The sequence below is a fragment of the Xiphophorus couchianus genome, chromosome 11 (assembly GCF_001444195.1).
Source record: "Xiphophorus couchianus chromosome 11, X_couchianus-1.0, whole genome shotgun sequence".
In the NCBI taxonomy this organism is placed as follows: Eukaryota; Metazoa; Chordata; class Actinopteri; order Cyprinodontiformes; family Poeciliidae; genus Xiphophorus; species Xiphophorus couchianus.
The window spans coordinates 413338-430030 of NC_040238.1; the positions used below are offsets into that span (position 1 = coordinate 413338).

At 43.9% G+C, this 16693-nt stretch overlaps 1 protein-coding gene across 1 annotated transcript; it reads right to left on the reverse strand.

The window, feature by feature from the left end:
* Positions 1–1180: 1180 nt before the first annotated feature.
* igbp1 (immunoglobulin (CD79A) binding protein 1) lies at positions 1181–8482 on the reverse strand. Its single transcript, XM_028032369.1, has 3 exons — positions 7981–8482; positions 5006–5341; positions 1181–1962 (listed from the first exon to the last, which is right to left on the reverse strand). Exons 1-3 carry the CDS (start codon positions 8449–8451, stop codon positions 1693–1695), a joined length of 1077 nt encoding a protein of 358 aa, XP_027888170.1. The 5' UTR covers positions 8452–8482; the 3' UTR covers positions 1181–1692.
* Positions 8483–16693: the final 8211 nt, after the last annotated feature.

Consider the following 16693-nt stretch of genomic DNA (forward strand, 5'->3'; position numbering starts at 1 on the left):
ATGCATTGGTAGCCCAGGAAGGAAAAACTCAAAATCTGCATTCTAAAGTTTAACTAGTGCAAATTTCTATTATTGCTGATTAACCTTTTTGTAACTAACAAACTAGACACCAGTGACACCCTAAAAATCCTAAACACCATCCCCCAAATGAAAGCCAAGAGTTTCCCCTTTAAGATGATACCAAACACTGTATTATAGACCTTTGACAAATGGTCATATCATGAGTCTAAACCAGACATACATCAATCTCAAAAAACAGAAGTTGTTTAAAGGGGTTAACTTAATGAGCTGATAACTATGACTCATAGTTATCTATGACTTTGGAAAGGCAATTGTTACCAAAATGTTATTCTAGAGACATGCATCTTTTCAAAAAATATGGATAGACTGTGCCACCCTGAAATGGACCAAAATGTGAAATTTTGGCAAAAAGGTGCAAAACATCGATAGCACTCAAGGTAAACCTGTCATTCTTTAGCTAAAATGGGTTGAGTGAGAACATCTGGACTGATGGTTTGTGGCCTGGGTTCACAGTGCTGCACCCTCTGATCTTCAATTAATTATCACTCATATTACTTCATTATTTTCTCTTTAGTAGTAGTAATGCTACTTTACTATGATCAGTGATTTAAAAATTTTCTTTTTTCCTCTATCATATCAACAAACACTACAAATACCCAAAGTATTACTTGATATCACAATAAAAAAAACCAAAAATGCCAGAACTGGCAGTAATCATAGCAAACTGAAAAAGGCAGAAATCGCTATAGCAACCACTTATTATATACCTTGGCTAAAATGGCATGACTGACAGTGATTCTTTTCACACCCGTTCTTCCCCAGTAAATTTCTTTAAGACAGTAATTGACACACACCAAAAAACAATTTTCTAGGAGCATATTGGAAAAAAGGGAACATAAGCTACTCTAGCAAAAACAGCCAGTTGGGTTTTTGCTTAGTCTTTACCATTAGTACTTTTAATTTGTTGTATTACCAAACAATTTAAGGAGACAGATTTTTCACCAAAACAGAGATACTATGCTTGTGACAGAAAATCAATCAGCATAGGTTTGATAAAGGAGTATCAATATATTGAAATGAATTGTAACATTGAAACTGCTATAAAATATTTCATGTTTCTATGTTCAGATGATGATCTTCAGTTGTGTCTGTGGGCTAATCAAGAGTCTGCTCAGCATTTTTATTAGAAGTCTCCATTCCAGCTGCTGCATACACGACAATACAAGAAATCACTTGACAGCTTTCTTTAACCTGACGTTCTGAGATGTTCAGATCTGGTGACATCACATGGATCAGTTTTAGGCAAGAACAAGAATATTTATATTACAAATCCATTATGGTGCTGATACGTGCATCCTTTGGCTAACAGGATTTTTTGTATCTTGTAGTCACAAATAAGGAAAAGCTTAGTTGTACAACCATCATGTTGCTTTAAAACCATGGCATTAATGAAATATAAGAAGAAAGCAGAGAGGATGTTTAAACTATTCATCCTGATTCATAGTTGCATCAAATAGCTCTTTCCTACAGAAGATAAAGCAAAGAACACAAGGGCCATTCCAAATTTTGAGACATTCTTATACTTAAATTTTTAGGAGCAATAACGTGTGAGGAACATTCACTTTGTTGTTTACATTACAAACATGAAATTAAGAGTGCGTTAAGAAAGGATTAGCCCATGTTGTGACGGTTTCCATATCCTCGGCGGTGATCATCTTTCCACTCATCCCAGTTTCTGGCTTTTAACAAAGAAGCTTCATCATCATTCTCAGCCTTTTTCTCTTTTTCTTCATCTCTCGCCTGCTCATCAGTGTTGTCCTCCACAGCAACTTTGCTCGGCATGCCCTGATCAGGTAGGACTCCATGTTTTCTGTGTTGCTCATACCAGTCATCCACCGTCATGGTGGGGAGGCTAGGATACCCAGCGCCGAGTACTTGAGCCTGTAGACAAGAGAAAGGAAAACGTTAGCACAGTGACTCAGCATATTTTGAAAATGACAACCTATACTACAACTGATGGCAGACTGATCACTGAGTGAGCCTATCTGAACTGTTTTAACCAATCAGTGTCATTTTCATTCCATCTATCTAGCAGCATGTACAGTGAACAGACCTAGCTGAAACCCTTTCTTAAAGACACTAGGATGGTTCGGTTTTCGAGTCCTTCCCATATCGGCTCAACAGGGCCAAAAGGCCGGAGTCCACCCTGACGACTCTGACGGCTCAAATTAGCATCCCTTCTTCAATTGTAAATGTGGCCGTTGACCGTCAGGCCAGAAGGTAGGAGTGTGAATTGTCCATGTTGGGGGTGGGTATCTATGATGCCTACAGGAGATCAGATCTCCTGTAGGTAATGCTCTTCAGTTTAGTTTTGAAGCATACATGAAGTGTTTTTGGAGAGATGTGACCTTTTGCAGCTGATCCATGATGTGCTGCATTATCCAGGTCATTTTGCCAAATGTACATAGAGTGTGCAAAACATACAATCTGTTTCAAAAAATATGCAAAGGTTTTTCTAAAAGAAATTAGTAATGTTTCTCTTTGAAATAAAGCTAAGAGGGTATAACATGACAGTTTAGAAATAAACTAACCAAATTAATTGTGTTGATCCACCTCAAAAAAATCATGCAAAAAGTGTAAGCAAAAGAGATCTGGGAGACTTTGCACATGCAAATTTGCATGCAGCCTTTTGTGCTGTGGAGGATAAATAGGTGACTGCTTCACCTATTTAGTTCACAAGAACTAATGGCATTTATTTCAGTCATAATCTTGCGGGGGGTGACCAAGGTTCCATCACTATGTGACAGCTGGTCAGCAAACCTGGCAAACATGATTGACATGGCAGCACTGAATGCACATGTGCTTTATCAGGCTTGCATTGGGGTGCAGGAGAGACGGGTGGACTTCCTGGTTGAGCTTGCAAAAGAGTTCGGTAACTCTCATGTGAGTGAGAAGAAGGCACACAAGGAGAAACTGCTTCGGCAACAACCTTCCACACCCAGCTCAGGCAAAAGGGCGAAGTGTCAGGTCAACCATCGATGCAGGATGCATGTCCTGAGGCCGAAACATCATCAGTGACCCCTCACACCCCCACCATGGACTGTTCTCCCTGCTGCCCTCTGGAAAGAGGTTCTGCAGCATCCGGTGCAGGCCCACCAGGTTCTGAAACAGCTTTTTCCTACTTGCCATCAGACTGCTGAACTCTTAACTGGACTGCACTCAAAAACTGGTCTCCACTTTATACCTTGCACATGTACAGAGCTAAATAACTTCTATTTTACTGTCAGTCCTGCACTTTATATTTTATATTTAGATTTATATTCATAATTTATACTGTATTTTATTTTACTCACAACATTGGAACCTCAAACATTATCCTGAGCCGTATGCAACGAAATTTCGTTCTGTATACACCCTGTGCATTGAAAATGACAACAAAGTCAGTCGAAGTCGAAGTCTAAGGAACAATTGTGCAACTGTGAGATGCGTTGAGGCCATTACCAGGGTACTTCTAAGGTAATGGCCCTATTTACTGAACAAAAGCACCTGCTAGATAAAATCCTTCAGGCCAGTTGGACTATCTAAGCCGAAATAGGTATATGTCAAAGTGGCCTAACTCAAGCCATTCTAGTGTTAAAGACACTTAAAGTGCATATTCAAGGTTCTTTTAAATGGTAGAAAAATATTTTCTGGGGTCAAACTGTAAATCTAGTTGCTGTATTTGGTTTCTAATTAGCCAGTAAATATTTTAAAGTGCTGAATAAACAAAAAAGCTCTCCTAGAAAAAATCGTGTGATTTGTGACATAACTGGAGGTGAACGGAGCCCAACACTCAAATGAAGGATTCTGGAGTAGCAAAATGTGCTACCCATGTATTTACCAGGTAGGATATTTTGATGGAGCTTTGGTGGATCAACATGTGCTACCATGTGTATTTCATGAAGGTAGGGTTCTAATATGGGGTTTTAGTGAGTTAAAATGTACCAGCTTTACATATTAAAAAAGCCACGCTATTCTCCTGAAGGATTTTAGTGCATTTATACAAGCAGGTATTTTCAAACAGGGATTCAGGTGCTTTTAGACAAGTTTGTCATTTATATATTTTTTTCAACTGCTACGTATCACTGCTAAGGTAAGTGCCACTTATGGAATGATTTCTGTTTATTATATTTAACATTGACACTAACTGCTAAGGTCTTTGGTATGTAAACATGACGGTCGTTGTTTTTGAAAGGTAGTACCTATCTATTACTTCCGTAGTGATCTAGATGCACTACAGAAGGAAAATCTGACAAGGCAGCACAGATTGTTAAAACACTGGCAGAAATTTTTCAAGTTGGGAGGAGGGGCGGGGGGGGCTAGTGATGCATTTGTAGGGTGTTGGATAAATAACACTCGCAGTGAATTAGATGGCGAAAGCTTATTATTTGAATCACAATTTATACTCGATGGTTGCGATAGAGCCATTTTCACCATGGTAAATTGAAAAACTTGGTCTACATCGAGTATACTCAGTACATCGGCCCAGCCCTATTTCCAGGTCTGTCTGCATGCTGTTTTCCATTTCAATATCTGCTCTCCAACCATTTAAATGAACTCTGTTTACCATGCTGCCAACAGTTCCAGATTCTGGCTCACCTATGAGCCTTCAATGTGAAACATGTAGCCAATTTAATGCTCAGGACTGGTCACCTCCTCCAGGTCTTGTTTTTAGCTGCATAGTCTGGAAAGTCTTACTCTGCCTACATCATTAACGGTTGTCACTAGGGGCGTTATTTTCAGGTGGAGCAGTAAGTAGGCTAAATAGAGGAGGTACTAGTACCTTTTACTTTGAAATATGGGCCATTTATGCAGTGAGAATGTGAATTTCAGACCTGTTACGATACAAAGACTTCAACATGTGTTTAAAGTGAAAGATGCACTTTAAGAATGCTGATGATTATTAAAGTTCACATGAACTGTTGCCATCATCACACAAACTCACCTGTAAAGCATCTCTAGTGAGGATGAAGGGTTTCATGGGATTTCTGGGTGGCTGAGCTGGTTGGTTAGCACGACTCTGCTTCAGAAGATCCATGTTTTTAAGTATCTCCACCTCCTGGTCAATGGCCTCCATCTCCTCCAGACAAACAGTGATCCATCTCTGGACATTCAGAAGGTAAAATTCTCTGCTGACCTCGTCATCGGCCTGTCCACTCTCCACTACTTTGTGAACATCCGACAGTCTAGTCTCCAGTTCCTTTCTCTGTCGATACCGTTCAATCTTCGTTTGTCTCTTTGCTGCCATGGCAACCAAATTTGATGGACCTGCAGAAAAAGACTGAAACCACAGGCACATAAGTAAATCAAAGTCCATGAATTTATGTCTAATGGTATCAAGCAACAGTCTGAGTTTCCAGTTAGCAGGTGCGTTAGTGGACTGGTAGTTCAGCCTGTGGAGGAGCTTTCGCGCTCGCCTAATAGTTGCACAGCACGCTGGTTTGTTTTTATTTTATTTTATTTTTTGAAGCAACACAATGCATATCTAATGCTTTGTCCACTTAATGTCAGGTACAGTTGCTGCGCAGCCATGTGCAGATCAGAAAAACTCATCCCATAAAGCTCAGGCAACCAAAACAATTTCTGTGGCGCTAACTGGCCCCCTCCCCCTTGTCCTACTAATAACATCAACACCACTAACAGCGTTTGGTTATCTCTCCCAGATTTCAATCTGGGAGAGGGGGCTGAGCAGTCAATTATAATAGTAGTTTACTAAGATGTATGAACACATACATAAGATGTATGTGTAAACAAACAGCTTAAACTCAAAGATTAAACTGACAGCATCATATTGTTGTTGTGGTAACAAAATAATCTAACTATAAATATTGTTCGTTGAACTTTTACAAAGTAAACTTGCCAGCTCCATAAAATCTTAAATTTAGATGTTAAAAAAATGTAAATTCTTTTAATTTAAGTATACTGAAACCATTAAATCAAATTTAGCACCACTGATATTCTCTTAGTTCATTTATGCCTTGGGACAGTTCTAAATGTGATCAGCATTACATCGTGGTTTTAGATCCACTAACTGATTAATTAATTTGGATTTAACAGAAGTGCAAATAATTGATATTTATTTTAATTTTATTTCTTTTTATTTGTTGTTTTTAGGCCTGTCGCGATAAATGATAAATCGATTAATCGTACGATAAATTAAAACTATCGACGTCATTTCAATTATCGGCATTATCGTCTCTTCCGGCCTTTTTCTCTTTCTGTTGATGACACCGAATGAAAAAGGCTCAACTCCGGTGCTCTCCACTGACCCTCCCTGCCTCATTTCCTTACTGTAAAGCCCAGCGCACAGGACACGATCTTACAGCTGTCGGCCGATTGTCGGCCCATTTTTAAAACCTGACAGATCACACATTAGCCGACAGAAATCCTAGATATAACGGTTCGATCGGGTTCGTTCCTGCCGTGTGGTGTCCAACAATGGGCACAAAATAATGGCTACTAGTTCAGTGAACTAATTTTAAAACCAGACATTAATCAATGCTTTACTACAATCTACCTGCAATGCATGTGGCTAGTGTCAGCGTAAAGTCCTGACTGACAGAAAATCATTAGAACCTATTTACCTCACGTTAACGAAGAACAGCTGAAAAGTTACCGGGTTTATCAACTGCGGTAGCAATTTCGCTCCAACTCCTCCCCTTGTCATTTCTATATTCTTTGCATGTTGAATAAACAATAATGTTGTTTCCACATATCATCTCCAATGTCCGCTGGACTTCGGGTTGCGCCGTATCAGCTGTTTGGGATTCCCCGACGTAATTTCCCCTCAGAAAACACTGAGGAGAATCCGCGCTTTCTGATTGGCTACCTGTCACATTCAACAGGCTGAGTTAACGATCCCAGTCGGGGAAAACCCCTGATTTAGATCGGAGCGGCAACGATGCTCTACCGTAACACACCACACAATCTTAGAAAGACCAACGTTTTAAGATTGTTGTAAGGGGAAAAATAGGAGCAAAAAATCTTGTAGTGTGAATTATTGCATCATGTAGTTGATGTGCCCATTTTCTCTATTTAAATCTAATTATTACTGAAGGGCAACATAATATACAGACTTCATAATCTGCCCTCTTTTGGTTGAATGCAGTATTTATTTCCACTTTGGCTTTATGTTGTTTAGTTTTTATCAAGTACATTTTTTATTAATGGAGACTGAGAATCCATTTTGCTTTTGGTTGTTTTGTTTATTTTGTTTATCAGCTCCAGTGTTAAATATTCTTTTGAAAATAATGTGTATCTATCTTTGGCAGAAAATCACATGCATTATTACATCATTTCCATTAAATCAGTGTAAAAAGGTATTCAAACAATATTATCGTTTATCGCAATAATTTTTTGAGACAATTAATCGCTCAGCAAAATTTGCTATCGTGACAGGCCTAGTTGTTTTTAAGATTCTATAGTTGTGGGTTTAATTATTATCAGCAATGTCTTCCAGTAACAAAATTACCCAGTAATATTTTACGTTTCCTGTCAACTTATCTTTTAATACAAAAACACCGTAGACCACCTCGGTGCCCTGACCACTGGGCCTACTAGGTTTTCTGGGGGAAACCCTGTCACCTCATTATCTAAAAAGAATATTTCCACTGTGGCGTGGGAACATGTTGCCAAGATACGGAGTGACATGACTACACAAGCCTTCTGTCTGTGCTTCAAATACGGTTTGCAAGTTTGCAACTAAAATAAAGTTTTATTTATATCCACGTACAAAAGGTGATGTGTAAAATTAAAGGTCGAAAAATATTTAAAACTTAAATCTCATTTTTATATCAAAACCTTGCGTTTTGAAAATAAACTTATTTAAACCATACCTGTAAAAGTTTGCGGAAGTTAGCATTTTACCTTTATATTATTATGAGTAGTACACATGTATATAAAGCTCATGGTAGTCTTTACCTTGGCTTTGGAAAATACACCCTCCGATGTTTCTTGGGAAACACCGTTTTCATTTGATGGCTTCGGCAGCTCAAACTGTGAGATGTTGTAGTCATGACACGTCTTTAAGAAATCCATGAAGTAAGCCCGAGCTATCTGCACCGTCTCCAGCCGCTTGTGCGGGCTGCTCTGTTTCATGTGCAGGGCCCCTAGCAGGGCAGGGAGCAGCAGGTACTTCAGGTCTGCAGTAGCGATCTCTTCCACCTCTTCGTTACGGCTAAACAGGTCGAGCTGAACAACCATCCTCGACGCGTCTTCCAACATGTTAATGCCGCGTTTAATGCGATGCACGGTGTTGGGGCCAAACGGTTCGTTTGAACTGTCCAGTTCCTGAAGTATCTTCCAACCACGCTCCAATAAGTCAGATAGTTTTAATTGTTCAGTGTCAGGAGCGGACGACTGTTCAGCCGCATTGTCCATACTTTCAGCCATCTTTTTTTTCTTCTTCTTCTTTTTGTTTTTAATGGCGGTTGGCAAGCAACTTAATGGTGTGCATTACCGCCACCTACTGGTATGGAGTGTGGATAAGAACGCAACTTAAAAAAAAAACAAAAAAACACTAAATCCTTTCTATCAGTTTAGTTTTCTTAAGAAATTTTATGAAATAACATAAATATTCAGAGGAAGAAGAATATCCCAAAATATCTGATATTTCTAACTGTAACTTATTCTTTAGAAGCCTATATTCTAATTTCCTTCTCTCCTCGGATTACTTTGGACATAACAATAAAACATGTTCTACTGTCTCTTCTTGAAGACAAAGATCACAATTACCTGATGGATGTTTCCCCATTTTAAATAGTGTACTGTTTAAACCTGTATGACCAAAACGTAATCTGGATATAATGTTTTCTTCTTTTCTACTTCTTTCTGTTGCCCTCATTGCACCAACTGTCCTTTGAATACAATAAAGCCATCTACCAGTTCTTTCTTCTTCCCACTGCTTCTGCCATCTTCCCTTAACCTTTTGTTTTATAATAGATTTTATTTCCTCTTTACTAAAAGGAATCAGTATCTCAATGGAACTGTTTTTTGAAGGTTGTTTTGCATATTTGTCTGCCAACTCATTTCCTTTTATTCCTATATGCGATGGAACCCATATAAAAATGACAATTAATCCCATAGCCTGAATTCTATAAAGTATTAACTGAATCTCAAATAAAAGGTCTGGCCTACTATTAGACTGATTATGTTTAATTGAATATAATGATGAACTTGAATCAGAACAAATTAAACTTCTCAGAGGACGAACCTCTTCAATCCATCCTAATGCCAGAATTATTCCCATCATTTCCCCTGTAAACACTGAGACGTCATCAGAAATCCTCTTACATTTTTTAATACTAAATCCTGGAACGATAAACGACACCCCATTGTTGCTACTTAAACTTTTAGATGCATCTGTATACACATAACCAAAGTATTGTAATGACGTCAACACCGGAGATGTAGTCCCGCCAAACAGGGTTTATTAGAAATAGGTACAAGCTGCTATTTCTGAGGCTGCAGCTCACGCCTCTAACAAACGGGCACAATGAACCATTAGCTTCATTGCTAACTCCCCTCTAAACTCTCCCCCACTTCCGGTCCTGGTACTCCCGCTCCACCGATCCCCCGCCCACATGACAGGCCTATCACATGTGAGTGGGAGCCAGCAGAGTCAGACAGGGGAAGCCCATAACTCTCTAACAGAAAGGATCACAATGCAACTTATAATAAATACAAATAACCATATGAACCCCAGCAGAACTAAAACACAGAATCGTTACACTACCCCCCCACTACAGAGTTCCTCGCCCACGAGGGAACAAACAAAGTCATCAAACCGTCTTGGGGCCCTCCTCGTCCGCTGTGGGCGAGCTCCCTGCGGTGCTTCAGACGGCACCGCTGGGACATCATTCGGCAACAGCGGTATGGCTTCTGGAGAAGCTGGTAGCGATACCGGCGACCCCGACTGATGGCCTTCTGGGGCCTGTGGTGCAGCCCTGCCTTGGTAGGGGGCCAACCTGTCCCTGTGCAGTGCTAGTTTTCTCCTGTTCTGGAGCATCTGCACTCTGTAAACAACCTCCCCCATGCGCTCCAACACTCTGCAGGGGCCCACCCACTGACTGTCCAGCTTCGGGCAATGACCCTTCTTTCTCCGAGGGTTGTAAACCCAGACCAACTCTCCTGGTGTAAAGTGTCGGCCCTTAGCTCTTACATCATAGTTCCGTTTTTGACGCACACCTGCTTGTTCCTGTTGTCTCCGAGCAAATGCATGTGCTGTCTCCAACCTATCCTGAAGCTTTCTGGCATACTCAGGACCAGCTGAAACAGCAGGTGCATCCGGAGGGCGTCCGAAAGACAGTTCAGCTGGTGTGCGCAACTCTCTCCCCAACATGAGGAGTGATGGAGTGCACGCTGTGGAGTCCTGTACAGCTTAGCGGCATGCCATTAGCACCAGTGGAAGGTGCTCGTCCCAGTCCCGCTGATGCTCCGCTGTGAGAATGGCCAGCTGCTGTCCCAAGGTGCAGTGGAGTCTTTCCACCAGTCCGTCGCTCTGGGGATGTAGTGGTGTCGTTCTTGTTTTCTGGATGCCAAGACGGCTGCACATGACAGAAAAAACCCGTGACTCAAAATTTCTGCCCTGGTCACTATGAATAATGTCTGGCACCCCAAACCTGCTAATAAATCCCCCCAACAAGGCATCTGCCACTGTCTCTGCCTCCTGATCAGGGATGGCGTAGGCCTCTGGCCATTTTGTAAAATAGTCAATAGCTGACAGAACATAACAGTTTCCCTTGTCTGAGCGTGGCAGTGGACCCATAACGTCCACCGCCACTCTTTCTATAGGGGCCCCTACAACAAACTGTTGCAGGAGGGCATGCGACTGACCTGTCGGCCCCTTCCGTGCTGTGCAGGGGTCACAGCGGCGGCAGAAGTCCTCCACGTCCCTCCTGCACCGGCCCCAATAAAACCCCTGCCGGAGGCGGCGGAGTGTTTTTGTGACGCCAAAATGTCCGGACCCAGATGCTCCATGCATGGCCTGCAGGACTACGTCTTTCAGGCCTTTGGGGACTACAATTTGCCACCGCTCCTCACCCGTGGCAGGGTCTTTCCATGCCCTCTGCAGCACCCAGTCTTCCAGACGCAGAGCCTCAAACTTGGACCACAATCCTTTAGTTGCCAGCGAGAGCCCAGCCACCTCCTCCCATGGTGGTTTCAGTTGTCTCTCCACCCACTGTAACACAGGCTGGATGTCAGGATCCTGTTCCTGTTGATACCTCCAGCTGTCTGTGCCAACCGCCTGCAGCTCCCTGCAGATAACTGGGTCACCCCGACATGATCCTGGCTGGCTCCGTTGCAGCTGTTCCTCCTCCAACCTCTCCCTCCGGTCACAGTAACTGCATCCCCCTGCAGCACAAGGGCGACGGGAGAGGGCATCGGCATTAGCGTGCTTAGCTCCAGCCCGATGGACAACTGAGAAGTTGTAGGACTGCAGCTCTTCCAGCCACCGGGCCACCTGACCCTCAGGTTCCTTAAAAGACACCAGCCATTGGAGAGCAGAGTGATCAGTCCTTATAGTGAAGGGCAGGCCACACAGGTAGTACTTAAAATGACGCAGAGAAAGCACCACCGCCAGCAGCTCCCGCCTTGTCACGCAGTAGCGCCTCTCTGCTTTGTTAAAGGCCCTGCTAAAATACCCCACCACTCTCTCGCCTTCTTCCCCCAACTGGGAAAGGACACCCCCGACTCCCATGTTACTTGCATCCGTGTCAAGAATGAAAGGGAGAGAGGGGTCAGCAGGAGCGAGCACTGGGGCCTCAGTCAGACTTTGCCACAGACAGTCAAATGCTCCCTGGCACTGTTCGGTCCACACGTAGTCTCGGTTCTTCTGGAGGAGTTGGAACAGGGGAGCCGCTATACTTGCAAACCCCCGCACAAACCTCCTGTAATAAGAAGCCAGGCCCAGGAAACTTTTAAGATCTCTCTGGGTTGAGGGGATTGGCCACTCTGCCACCATCTTTACTTTGTCCTCCATTGTGCTGATTCCCTCCCTTCCAACCCGGTGACCCAGAAATGTCACTTCTTGTTGCATGAAATGACATTTATCTGGGTGGAGCCTCAGCCCTGCTGCTCTAATTCTCTCCAGCACCCGACGGAGTGAACCCAGGGCCGTTGCAAAAGAGGTGCCATGGACCAGTATGTCATCCAGATACACCAGGCACTCTTGGCGAGGGATGTCAGCCAGCACCCGGTCCATCAGTCTGGAAAAGGTGGCAGGGGCATTGCACAGCCCAAATGAGAGCACTTTAAACTGCCAAAGTCCCCGTCCCGTGCAAAAAGTAGTCTTTGGTCTGGCACTCGTTGATAGGGGGACCTGGTAATAACCGCTGCGAAGATCCAGAGACGAGAACCAGTTGGAGCCTGACACTAGGTCCAGTGACTCATCGACCCTAGGTAGTGGATATGAATCTTTTTCTGTCACCCCATTCAGCGGCCTGTAATCAGCACACAGGCGCCACTCTCCATTCTTTTTGGGCACCATGACCACAGCAGCCGCCCAGGGACTGTCCGAAGGCTCAATAATGCCAGCCTGCAACATGTCCAACACTGCCTTGTCACATGCTTCCTGCCGGGCCAGGGGGAGCCGGCGGGGCCGACATTTTATCGGGGGTGCATCTCCTGTCAGAATGTCATGCTCCACCAACCGAGTCCGCCCCACCTGGTCTTCACTCAGAGCAAAACTGTCCTTAAAGTCCACGAGCAGCTGCCACAGTTGTTCTTGCTGCTGGGTGTCCAAACCCCTACAGTTCTCTGCCCAGATCTTCTGCATCATGGTCACCGATGCATCTTCTGTCTCATGAGGCATCCAAGCTGGGGGTATAGGGTATGTAGGTGTGGGGACTGTTGCGGCAGCAATCTGGTTGATCTGAGGTGAGATGTGCTCAACAGCTGCAATCTGAGGTTCTGTGTGACAGACCACAGGCCCCAGCAGAACTGGGTCAGAAACTGCGGGCATCAGCGGAATGAGGGGGCCTTCTTTAAAGCTCCATGTCCCCCCTCCCAAATCCAACTGGCACCCTGCAGCCCTTAAAAAGTCCAATCCTAATATGCACATGTCCTGCACCTCTGCTACCCACACGGGGTGGGTGATAGATCGGCCACCTACATTAACAGTCATTGTCCCCCTCCCCTTCATAGGTGCCATGTCCCCTGTGACTGTGCGCAGCTGCACTGTAGTGGGCTGAATCCGAGTCCAGTCTGGCACCACATCAGGCCTCACTAGCGTTACTGTGGAACCAGTGTCAATCAGGGCCGTGCAGGGAATTCCTTCCACTGTGACTGGGACATAACAAAAATCCCCAACACAGGTGCGGCCAACCACTGCAACCATTGTCGGTTGGCTTTGGCTTGAGTGCATGTCTGGGGGAGTCTGGGACAGGACCCCCTGATGACGCTGTCGGCCCCCGCCTGCTGGCAATGAAGGTGTGGAGGCTACGGCAAGGGTCTGCGATGCCTCCCCCATGCAGACCCCGTATCGTTTCCCTGCTTCTTGACTGCTTTAGGACACCGTCTGAGGAGATGCCCTGGTTGACCACAGCCCCAACAAAGGACAGGGGCTGCGGAGGAGTCCCTCGTCGACTGCAGCGACACCGCTCGAACCATTTCTGCCAACTCTGAGGCCCAAGCAGGCTTCTCCAGGTTCCACTCTGCTCCCTCCGCAGATCTGCATGCTGGTGGTTGTCCTCTCTGGTCCTCTCCAGCTGCTATTCCAACCAAGCACTCCCTCTCCACAGCTAAATCCAAAGCATCCTGCAGGGTTTGGGGGTGCATCAGCTGGACCTGCACACGCAGCTCCGGAGGTGACAGAGCTCTGATGAACTGATCTTTCGCCAATTCGTTCTGTACACCTGACTGCATGTGTGCATACGCCCTGCGTGTGAGGCTCTCAATGTCATTAGCTAAAACACGCAAGGGCTCACCCGGCAACCTGCTCCTGCCACTGAGTTTATTTTTAAAGATGTCGGGCTGTACACATTGTCCAAACCGCCTCTTTAGAGCTCCGACTAAGGCATCATAGTCTTTTCTGTCCTCTGAACCGAGCAGCAATAAGCAGTCCAATGCATCATCTTGTAGGCAGAGAGCTAGCTGCAGGGCTTTATGCTCCACTGTCCAACGTCCAGCCTGTGCCAGCAGCTCTAACTGTGCATGGAACGCCTCCCAGCTTGACCTACCGGAGTACTTGGGCGTCTTCAACGGAACAGCGATGCTATGGACGCCACCATTATTGCAATAGTCCTGCCCGCCACCACACTTGTTGACAAGATCGTTCGGCGCTTCCTGGGACAACGGCGTCGACGGGCGCAACTTCGCACCGGCACCCAGACCTGCTTCGGCAGCCATCCTCGCTGCGGAGCTGCGCAGGGAAGCCTTTGCCCGAGCCATTTTATTAAGCTCCGCACCCCACGCCTCACTGTCCTCCTCTCTTTCCGACTTAACTCTCAGGTGGGGAAACGCGCCGTCCATGACGCTAATGCAGCCGGCGGAGATAACGAGCTAACAAGACCCACTCAGCTCCGCTCGTAACGGTTTACTTCTGACACCAATGTAATGACGTCAACACCGGAGATGTAGTCCCGCCAAACAGGGTTTATTAGAAATAGGTACAAGCTGCTATTTCTGAGGCTGCAGCTCACGCCTCTAACAAACGGGCACAATGAACCATTAGCTTCATTGCTAACTCCCCTCTAAACTCTCCCCCACTTCCGGTCCTGGTACTCCCGCTCCACCGATCCCCCGCCCACATGACAGGCCTATCACATGTGAGTGGGAGCCAGCAGAGTCAGACAGGGGAAGCCCATAACTCTCTAACAGAAAGGATCACAATGCAACTTATAACAAATACAAATAACCATATGAACCCCAGCAGAACTAAAACACAGAATCGTTACAGTATTTATTTTCGATTGCACTGAGTATGATTCTGAAATATTTCCTTTTTTCCTCTTCTCCAACAAAGATAAATCCACAATGATTTCATGAAACAATCTTTTTTTCTTTTTCTTGTTGTTGTTCTTCTTCCTGTTTTGTTTTTTTATAGCGATTGACAAGCAACGTTTAGATGTGCATTACCGCCATCTACTGGAATGGAGTGTGGATCGCCAGACTTTAAAATTCATGTCTAAGTGGAAGAACGGAGGAAGTTGTTATTTTATTATTATTATTTTTATTTATTTATTTATTTATTTATTTTATTGTTTTGTTTGTTTTGTTTTGTTTTGAGGGGGGTGTATATAGTTAGCGTCCCGATCCACACTCCATTCCAGTAGATGGCGGTAATGCACATCTAAAAGTTGTTTGCCAACCGCCATAAAAAAGGAAAAGAAGAAGAAGAACGGAGAGAGAGAGAGAGAGAGAAAGAGTTTGTATATTTTCTACCTTTGGCTTTTTTCTACTGTTTTTCACTGTGTTTATGTTTGCTTAGTTGTGATTTTTTTTTGTTAATTTGTCATGTTTTAAGAGGTTTTTGTTAGTTGGGGTGTGGACGTCAGGTGCTGGGGCTTTCTCCACGCTGACACGGAAGAATGGCATCAAGGTGGGTGCTGGCTCTCCGTGCACGGCAGTGGGCTTCTGTTGTGTGCTTGTCATCATTGCATATGCAACAGTTTATAACAGGTCTGGCTCGACCCCATGTGCGCTTGTGGCGAGCAGATCTCTAACCTGAACTTTATCAAGGACCTGCCTGAGTGTGGTGGAGGCCATATTAGTTACAGCTTATAATCTGTTTAAGTTAGTTATTTCATTTAGACATATTTTCTTATGGGTGCACACTTTAATTAATGTCTGTCTGAATGGTTTACTTGCACTTGTTTTTTGTTTGATGGGCTGCTGATGCAAACCAGCTGGAGGAGGAAACCTGGAACAAACCATTTGTTTTTGAAAGACTGAGGGGGGGAACTTGTTTCAAGTTACTTTTAATTAGTTAATTTTGTCACTTAAATATTCACTTATTATTGTTTCTGCTAAGTAAAAGTTAGTTTTGCTTTATTTGTTTCATAGGATGCTATGAAAGTAGTTAATTTTGTATTTATTTGTTATGTCCTGCCTCCCTCATGTGGTAGATTTAGGTTACTCCACCAGTATTTAAGCAGCCTTTTGTTCTTTGTTTGCAGGTCAGTTTTGTTTGTGTTTGGTTAGAGTTCAATTGACCTCAATTAAATTGGGCCCAAATTTGTTATTTATCCTTTGACTTATTCTTACATTAAATCTTTATGTTTTATTCACTATTTTTTGAAGAATTAAATTGAACTTTTTCTACTTTGAACACTTTTTTGTCCTTGTTTGAGTCTGGTCCCTCACACTGAGCATAGACATCATCTCTCCAAGCATGGCACCTTAATGTGTAGAAGTGTGCCGCTACAAGAAGTCAGGAGGATGTGTGACTGAAGTATTGAATCAGCATGTTATAAATTACATCTGGGGAGCATGTAGCATTTAAAACAGGGTCACTTTTAAAACCAATCTTAACCACATCTCTGGCTCTGCCTATTAGCCTCCCCATAATGTCCTGTTTGTATGGAACTATTATAGTTCTGCCATCTAAGGTAACCTCTCATCATTTCAACCCACTCAGTAACAGTCTATTTGTCAGTATTCTCACCTCTATAAATTGGAGGTGCTGTTCCTGATT

What these genes read in the sequence shown, in the direction of transcription:
- igbp1 (XM_028032369.1), bottom strand. Translation starts at nt 8,451, where the DNA reads ATGGCTGAAAGTATGGACAATGCGGCTGAACAGTCGTCCGCTCCTGAC. An exon ending in GTGTATTTTCCAAAGCCAAG is followed by an intron (nt 5,342 to 7,980) that starts GTAAAGACTACC and finishes CTGTGGTTTCAG; the next exon opens with TCTTTTTCTGCAGGTCCATC. An exon ending in TCACTAGAGATGCTTTACAG is followed by an intron (nt 1,963 to 5,005) that starts GTGAGTTTGTGT and finishes TCTTGTCTACAG; the next exon opens with GCTCAAGTACTCGGCGCTGG.